At 37.8% G+C, this 9,223-nt stretch overlaps 1 protein-coding gene across 5 annotated transcripts; it reads left to right on the top strand.

The window, feature by feature from the left end:
• The first annotated feature begins 392 nt into the window (after nucleotides 1–392).
• LOC133741846 (probable pectin methyltransferase QUA2) lies at nucleotides 393–7,782 on the top strand. 5 transcript variants are annotated; one of them, XM_062169565.1, is made up of 9 exons: nucleotides 393–409; nucleotides 1,720–2,447; nucleotides 2,538–2,670; nucleotides 2,896–3,136; nucleotides 4,154–4,379; nucleotides 4,544–4,719; nucleotides 4,876–5,179; nucleotides 6,219–6,357; nucleotides 7,202–7,782. In XM_062169565.1, the coding sequence occupies exons 2-9, from the start codon at nucleotides 1,738–1,740 to the stop codon at nucleotides 7,358–7,360; spliced, it is 2,088 nt and encodes a 695-aa protein (XP_062025549.1). In that variant the 5' UTR covers nucleotides 393–409; nucleotides 1,720–1,737; the 3' UTR covers nucleotides 7,361–7,782. The 5 variants fall into 5 exon arrangements, with proteins under 5 accessions (XP_062025549.1, XP_062025546.1, XP_062025545.1 ...); XM_062169562.1 differs by lacking the exon at nucleotides 393–409 and adding an exon at nucleotides 486–803; XM_062169561.1 differs by lacking the exon at nucleotides 393–409 and adding an exon at nucleotides 486–803 and having other exon boundaries at nucleotides 1,723–2,447.
• The last annotated feature ends 1,441 nt before the right edge of the window (nucleotides 7,783–9,223 follow it).

The raw sequence follows: 9,223 nt of genomic DNA on the forward strand, positions 1-9,223 counted from the left end.
GTAAAAAATTGTAATGTTATCGAATGTACAATAGGGGGAGAGAGCCAAAATTAACCCTGTGAACTAAAGAGTGCTTCTAATAGTTTTAGACGAAATAGATTCTCGGCTAGAAAAGCAAAAAAGTAAAACAAAACAAAACTCGTGACAGTAAACGTTAAAGGAATTTAGAGTTGCTTTTTTTTTTGTTTTTTTACCAAATGTCTGTTCGAGTAAAAAGCGAGAAGACTACTACAGGTACTAAAATACACGAGACCAATAGTCCAATACCAGTAAGCCTCAAGTAGGAGGAGGTCTCTTTCGTAGAAGACCACCTTTCTTCTTCTCTTTCTCTCCCCTGCCAAAACAGAATTTGCCATTTCACAACTTCAAATAAGTGTTGGGATTTACATCAGCGGTGCTATTCTGCATGGTAAGACCTTGCGTGTTCATAATGTACATATAAGGTATAGTTGGAGCCTAACATTTATTATATACATCATTTCATAAACTAGTATTTATCCTCTCTCTCTCTCTCTCTCTATATTTGTGTATCTCTTTCCCCTCATAACATAGTATTCAGCTTTCACGAGCTTTGTCGTGATTGGATCGGGACAAATTCTCCCATCTCTCTGTCTCTCTCTATCTCTCTATGAGCTTAGCATTTGAGCAAAGTGGGAGAGAAAGTGAGATGTAAGCCAAAAGCCCAGTTCATATTGATGATTCATACAAGGATTGTCTAGTTTCTAGTCTTTTCTTTCTTTGTTTCTTTGGTGTTGGTTTCTGGTTATTCATAACCTTCTGTGCTGTTTTCCCCAATTAAAGAGGTACTGTTTGCTTCTTCAACTACTTGTCTGACTTGGACTACATTTGGGTTCCACTGCTGAGTGGCTTGAAACTGTTTTTGGGTTGTTGTGGGTTTGATCTCAAATGAGTTCTGGTCATTTTGTTTGTCTGGGTCCGTTTTTTATTTTTTGTGTGATTCTGTATATTATAAAGTTTTGAGAAGAAATGAGCTTGACCCTTTTGCTAATAGCTTATTTCTGAACTGATTGAAAGTGATCCAAATCTTTCCTTCTGTGGAAATGTATTGCTTTGCTATTCGCTTTAGTATTGCGTAAATCACTTTGTTTTGTTTTGTTTTGTTTTTTTTTTCTCTGGGTTTATTCTTTGCAATTGATTCTTAGGAAAGTATTTACCTTTTCTTTTCCCATGGAGTTGAATCATAAATTGGGTCACTTGGTGCTGGGTTAATGGATCTAGTCAGGAAATTATGGTACTTTAGGGATACCATTCTATTCTTTCCTTTATTGAAGCATGTCGGCTGGAAATTTAGTTCTGGGTTTTGATGAAATTTTGAATCTTTATGTTTCAACTCTTTCAATGAAGTTTTGGAGAAATAAAAGAAAGAGCTTTTGGATGGAGAATTGCTCTGGGATCTTTGATGCAATTTCTTAGGATGTAAATTTTGAGTGGAAGTACTTATCTGGGTTTCTCTCGAGGCAAAAATTGTCTCCTGAGTGAAGAATTATGTTCAAAATATTGTTACAATTTAAGTTTATTTTTTATTTTTTATGGTTTCCTCTTTGTCATGTTTTAAGTTGTTTCATCTTGTTCCTCTCTTGATTGAGGTTTCCTGGATTTCTTCTATTTGTGTGTGTGTGTGTATATATATAATAATTTTTTTCTTTCTTGGGGTTAATCTTAATTATATATAACAAATTCTTGTTGCTTGGTCTCCAGCAGTCTTGAAGTCAAAGAATGGCCAGGCCTATGCATCGAGGTTCATCCGGGGCACGGATCTCGGGTGGCAGCAATGATTTTTGGGACTCCCAAATGAAAGATAAAACGGATAAAGAAGATTTGGATAGAAGAGCTTCTTCTGATCAGAACAGTTTTGCATTTAGAATTCCGGTTAGACTACTTTTGGGGGAAAATTCTCCTTCCAAACAGGGAGTTGGTGAAAATGGCTTTGCATCAGAGCCCTTATTAGCCGTCACTCCTAGAAGTCGGCACAAGTTAACTCTGCTGTTGTTGAAGTTAAGTTTAGTATTGATTGTTATTTTTGCTCTTACTGGATCCTTTTGGTGGACAATCTCCATTTCCACCACTTCAAGAGGTCACATATACCATGGTTATCGGCGTCTCCAGCAAGAACTTGTTTCTGACCTGTGGCACATTGGAGAGCTTTCTCTTGGTTCTTCACGGTTGAAAGATTTAGATTTTTGTCCTCAAGAGTCTGAAAATCATGTTCCCTGTTTTAATGTTTCGGAGAATCTTGCCTTGGGTTTGTCTGATGGCAATGAGTATGACCGGAACTGTGGGCAAGCAATGAGGCAAAATTGTCTAGTTCTTCCACCTGTGAATTACAAGATTCCTCTTAGGTGGCCTACTGGTAAAGATGTCATTTGGTCTACAAATGTGAAATTAACAGCGCAGGAAGTACTTTCCTCTGGTAGCATGACAAAGAGGTGAGCAGGGATTTTTCATCTCTTCCAACTGCGTTCTATTGAACTGTCGTGATCTTTGCTTTAATTTCAAAATTCCTTGCACTTACACAGGATGATGATGTTGGAAGAAGATCAAATTTCATTCCGTTCAGCCTCGTTGATGTTTGATGGTGTTGAAGATTACTCACATCAAATTGCAGAAATGATAGGGCTCAGGAATGAATCTAACTTCATACAAGCTGGGGTAAGTGTGTTCTAATTTGTGATTACTTCTCGATTATTGACAGATGTTCTAGTATGCTTTATTTATTTCCATGATAGAATATGCATGTTATCATCTCTTTTAAATATCAGGGTGCATTATTTGTAGTTGGTAGTTGTGTCCTTGGTATCCTAGTGTTGTTGTCGCACAGAACTAAAATTCTTGCTATTCTGAATTTGTGATTATAATTTTACATCTATTTTGCAGGTGAGAACCATCTTGGATATAGGATGTGGCTATGGGAGTTTTGGAGCGCATCTCTTTTCCAAACAACTCCTAACAATGTGCATTGCAAACTATGAGGCTTCAGGAAGCCAAGTCCAGCTAACTCTTGAAAGGGGTCTTCCTGCAATGATTGGTTCTTTCACTTCAAAACAGTTGCCATACCCATCTCTCTCTTTTGATATGTTGCATTGTGCAAGATGTGGCATTGATTGGGAACAACGAGGTATCAGTCAGAACTTATCTATCACCAAGTGCTTCTTTGTTAGGCCTTATTTCTTTTTTAGGTTTTTATATGTCCATGCTTAGTTGTATATCTGAAAACTCAGTCATTATAGAGGAAATTCAATGCTCAAAAGAAAAATCAACACAAGTAATAATCCATAGCCACAAAGACATTGTGTTTATTTCATAGGGGCGTGTCAAGTAAACAGTACCCCCCCTTCTCTCTCTCTCTCTCTCTCTCTCTAACAAATGGGGTTAATTATAATTGTGGCTGATATCTGCTTGCTGATATATATTATAACTAGTGATGCATCATCATGTAACTGCATGCCTTACTGATGGCAAGCAAGTTATTTATTCTTGTGACTGCCTACAAGACCAATGCTAGTTGTGATTCTTTAATAAGGATATCTGTCAGGGTAAGATACAGAATTTAGCTTTTTTTGAGATGGAAAAAGACGAAAAGAGTGATTTATTTTTGTGGCTGAATACAAATTAACTGATGCTACTATGTTGAATTGTACTCCATGCAGTCCTAGGTTTTAAAATTTCTATTATATGGCTTATTATGTTTTTTGTAAATATTATTTGGAATCTATGTAGAAGTAGAATTGTGATAGAAAATGTTCTAAAACCACTACTTAATAAAATTCTATTAGGTTTTCTAGAAATCACATATAAGTTATATACTCTTTAATTGGCATATGTTGCAATTGGCTAGGTCTTCATTCCTTGGAGAATATACTGATAATTTGTGGATTTAAAATTGTGGTTGGGATTGGTTGTATTCTGTAGAGAAGTGGGACCGAGATAAACTTCTTATAGAACCATTATTCTAATTATAGACGAAAAGTAATTCTCAATAACAGGAACATGTTGATGGGATGCACAATCTTTGTTTGTACAGAACTTAGAATCTCTGGATTGTGTTTGAGCTATTTGATTTTCCACCTGTGAATTTCTGGATCTGGATGGGTCCAAGTTTATTAATCTTATGCAAAACTGTTATGTGTTACAGATGGGATTTTCTTGATTGAAGTTGATAGACTTCTGAAGCCTGGTGGATACTTTGTCTGGACATCACCAATTACGAATGCTCAGACATTTCTCCGCAACAAAGTGAATAAGAAAAGGTGGGACATCGTCCATGATTTTGCAGAAAATCTCTGCTGGGAAATGTTGTCGCAGCAGGATGAAACCGTGATATGGAAAAAGACAAGTAAAAGAAATTGTTACAGTTCACGGTAAGGACAATATGTTCTCTCCTTTTAGATTTAAATTACATTGCATTTAAGAAAATATACATGCTTTTACAAAGAAACAATTAATGGGATCATACAATTCTGGCGTGAATGCATGAAAGTAAGTGCTGGAACTAATCTCTAGTACAATCTGCTTGTTTCTTTAGGAAATCTGGTTCAGGGCCCTCTCTATGCAGTAAAGGCCATGATATTGAATCACCATATTACCGACCGCTCCAAGCCTGCATTGGGGGAACACAGAGCCGTCGATGGATTCCTATTGAACAGAGGACAACCTGGCCTTCTAGGGCTAACCTGAACAAGAGTGAACTTGCTATATATGGTAAGTTCTGTGTTCCTGATACAGCGTTTACAGTGTCAATTGTGAAAGGATAAAAGAACTTCCTGAGACAGCTGGTCGTTCGATTGGTGCCACTTCGATCTTAATCATTTTGGTTTTAGTCATTTTCTTTATGTATGTGTGATAATGTTTGTTCAGGATTGCACCAACAAGAACTTGCTGAGGATGCTGAAACTTGGAAAATGGCAGTCCGTAATTATTGGTCTCTTCTGTCACCATTAATTTTCTCAGATCATCCAAAGAGGCCTGGTGATGAGGATCCTTCACCTCCATATAACATGCTTAGAAATGTACTAGACATGAATGCACGATTTGGTGGTTTAAATTCTGCATTATTGGAAGCTGGAAAGTCCGTGTGGGTAATGAATGTTGTCCCAACAAATGGTCCCAATTATCTGCCTTTGATCCTTGACAGGGGCTTTGTTGGAGTTTTGCACGATTGGTATGCTACTTTTCTCTCATTCATTTCTTTTCGGCTTGCTTTCTTACAACTACCATTTCTTTTGTGACAGACTAGGAATCTAAGATTTAACTTCTAAGCCAAGTTTCATCTGGATACGCTAGTATTTTAACTTTAATAGTTTAGCTTGCAAAACCCGAGTTTTGTATCTTCTTGGGACTTGATTATTTTTGTTCCGAAGCTCATATTACTAATCTACTTATTTTCCTTTTGGGGTTTAGGGAAGAGGGCAGAGCAAAACTGCATAACTACTAATTCGTACGGATGGGATAGATTACTAAAACATTCAGGCAATACACACCTAAGTAGGTTATTGGTAGATAGCTTGGTGCTATCTCGAACAAAGGTTGTCAGTTGATTGAACCAAAAATGGAATGTTGTATCATATAAATGACCTCAAGCTTGTCCTTTTTTCTAAAGTTAGACTGACTTAAACAGTTGTGATGGGCTTGGTGCTATCTCGAACAAAGGTTGTCAGTTGATTGAACCAAAAATGGAATGTTGTATCATATAAATGACCTCAAGCTTGTCCTTTTTTCTAAAGTTAGACTGACTTAAACAGTCGTGATGGTTGAATTCTTCATGGGAGAAATTTATACCTCACTTTATTAGCGGTTACCTTCTAACGTTGAAGTTACAAAGTTTATGTTAGAATGATGGTTGGTTATGAGTTTTCCCTGATAGCCTTAGCATCTGGGATACTTGGCTTTAAAAACTTTTGTAACTTGGGGATTATTTGGAAAAATTTGGTAAATAAAATGAAAAAATAAAAATCAAAACATTCTAGGGATGCTATTATACTTTTTGTTTATGATAAGATCATATTTATGAATGTGAAGTTCTATGCATTTAATTTCATGTAAACGTCAGGTACATGGTAGTTAATTGGATTGTGAAGTTGATAACCCCCAGATTATTTTAGTTTTGTCTGGATTCATATCATTGTCTCTGGGTTTTCTAAATGCTCTATCTGTGTTCTGTTATAGTTTCTTGTATTGATGGAACAACTTTCTACATTTAGGTGTGAGCCCTTTCCAACATATCCAAGAACTTATGATATGGTGCATGCACAAGGACTTCTTTCTGTTGAAACTGATCAACAGCGCAGGTGTACCATTCTTGATTTATTCACTGAGATTGATCGATTGCTTCGTCCAGAGGTACATATTAAATGATCCTCTTCACATTTCATGTCTAATTGTTTTGTACTGTCCTCCCTTCAAATTCGACTAAAATGATTTCAAGGGAACAAGAACTAATCAGATATGCACCAATTATATTTTGATTTATTGATGCTCTTGCAAGATTGTAGAGCATAATATAGTCTCCATTTGAAACATGGATTATTCACTATTGCAGCATCTTGTTTTAAACATTCATTTGCTAATATGGCATTTCTTGTGTGCCTAAAATTTGTCATAGTATGGATTAACGATTGCCAATTACATGCTGATATGATCAATAGTTCTACAGTATAGATAAAGTAGAAGTTTTACCAAATTAAAAGTTGTTGCAAGGGTCATGTAGGTTTTTTAGTACATTTGTGAAAATCATGTGCACGACTGCATACTTATAAATTCCTATTGTCGGGTATGGCGGTGAAAACAATTGCTTTGGTTTTATCTGTGTTATATCAAGTGTGTGCGTGTCTGCCTTCAAAAATGGAGAGCTGTTAGATAAATTTTATAGAAATGCTCTTTTGTCTGATTTTGAGAAGTTTCTTCAATGGACATGGATAGATGCATATACATCTTAATACCAATTGTAATATTTGACGGATTATAAGTTTGCTTTGGTATCAGTCACTTGAATAGCTTGATTGGGTTAGAACACGCGCGCTCACACACACACACACACACACACACACACACACGCATACTAGATATGAAGACACATATACCTTCTGTGCCATGAAACCTCCGACTGCTATATATTTGTGAAGTTTCTGTGCGTGTTGCTTTGGTTTGCTTCGATATTCTGCTTATGTTACTGGTTGTTTTACAGGGCTGGGTGATCATCCATGACAAAGCTTCTCTCATTGAATCAGCAAGAGCTTTGACAACAGGGTTGAAGTGGGATGCACGGGTGGTAGAGATTGAAAGTAACAGTGATGAGAAACTACTGATATGCCAAAAGCCCTTCTTTAAGAAACAAGCAAACTAATAGTGAGGAGTTTCCAAAGGGAGCCTGGGATGGTGGTATATCACTTCATTCATATTCATTTACTTATTTTAAATCAAATCATCATAAAGCTCCGCCATTGAAGTGGAGGAATCAAAAGTTTTGGACAGAAGAAGAAACCAAAGAAACAGGCAAGGAAAGAAAATCAGTTATCCAGCTGGGTAAAAGCGACACTACTCCTGTGAAGCCGTAAGGCTGTCATAGGTACACAGGGCATGTAATTATTATGGTATTGAGGTCCGGAGCAATTGAGAGAGAAGTGTAGGATTAGATTTAATCTTCCATGTAATTTCTCATTGTAACTATACAACCACATGATTAAGATTGGAAGATGATTACAGAATAAACAAATGCAGTCAGTTTGCTATAGTCTATAAAATATGCTTGGCAATGCATTTATTTAAGTCGAGCAGCATGAGAAAGTTGATTATTACCTGCAATAGTGCATTCATTTCAATGTGAAGCTGATATTGTGGCCTGGCAATATATATTCAGGAAAATGATCAATTAGTTTAATTTTAGAAAAATTATTTGGGGAAAATCTACCAATGTTCTAAATTTCTCTATAACCTGAATTAATTTAGATTTTGTTCTCTAAGAGCAAGTTCACGCGTTGAGGTTACTGGGTCAATACTATTCACTGTTTTTTGCCTTTCATTTCCACCATCTAGATCACTGAATCAAATACTGTTCACAAAAGGTCACCGAATGTCAGTTGGCAGGTCACAAAATTGATCCAAAAAGTGAACCAGAGTGTAGGGCCGGTCTTGAGATTCAAAAGGCCTGAGGCGGAGATTTTTTTTTTTTTTTTTTTTGAAAGTAATCATTTCATTTATAGCAAACACAGGCTAGAATGACCCAATACATAGTTCCCACCAGGGGAATAGGTGCCATTACACTTGAAACAATTCTGCTCCTTTTGCAGGAGCCTAGCAGAATAACATAATTCTAAACTAAGAATAATAGCAGACAAAGTTCCTGGTGCTAATGCGCTCAATTGCGGTACACCAAAGAACTTTGCACCTAGATGTGCAGAATCACCGATCATTCTGTAGGCAAAGTACATAGAGTGTTCCTAATACAAGGATCTTTATTGTAATTAGACTAAACTAAAAACATAGTGATGGACTGAGAGCAAAACCCTAGCCCAATAGAAAGCCCAAAGAGCAGCCCAAATAGAAGTCACAACCTAAAGCCCAGCAAGTTGATGAGCACCTGGTCCCACTCTCCCCCTCCTTCACGCTCTTGCAACACGTACAGCAGGCCTCCCTGCCGTCAGTCGAGGCGACCAGCACACCACCACGACCATCAGTGCCACGACCACGTCGCCGGCACCCCGCGTCCACGACCACGTCGCCATGATCACGTCGCTTGCACCATGCCACCTTGACCATTGCCACGCCCACGACGCCAGCATCACGCCGCCATGGCCATCAACGCCACGACCACGCCGCCACGACCATCAACCGCCCAAGCTCCACCTCTGTACATCACCACCGCCGCGCATCGAAGGCTTCAAGTCAGAACCCCGCTGCCCCAACAAACTTGTCGGAGCATCAAGCGGCGACACCTCTCCAGACCACCTAAACAATAGCCTCAAGACATTCCTGTCCGGCGCACTCACCACACAGCGACGAAGTTGGAGGCTAGCCACGGGCGGGAGCCGCCGGACGAGCAATGAGATGGAACCAGAAAAAAACCTAGTTTTGTTAGGGTTTCGCTTCGAGAGAGAAATGTGGCCTCCTATATATATTGCTCCAAATAATATTACAAAATCATATGTTTTGAATAAAAGTAAATATATAATTAATAACAAAACAAAAATTTATGAACACGTATTCATAC

This window comes from Rosa rugosa, chromosome 4, assembly GCF_958449725.1.
Source record: "Rosa rugosa chromosome 4, drRosRugo1.1, whole genome shotgun sequence".
Taxonomy (NCBI): Eukaryota; Viridiplantae; Streptophyta; class Magnoliopsida; order Rosales; family Rosaceae; genus Rosa; species Rosa rugosa.

Excerpts from the sequence above, each read along its gene's own strand:
- LOC133741846 (XM_062169565.1), top strand. The coding sequence starts at position 1,738 with ATGGCCAGGCCTATGCATCGAGGTTCATCCGGGGCACGGATCTCGGGT. Across the intron at positions 5,180-6,218 it reads GTTGGAGTTTTGCACGATTG|GTGTGAGCCCTTTCCAACAT; the intron begins GTATGCTACTTT and ends TTCTACATTTAG. Across the intron at positions 6,358-7,201 it reads ATCGATTGCTTCGTCCAGAG|GGCTGGGTGATCATCCATGA; the intron begins GTACATATTAAA and ends GTTGTTTTACAG.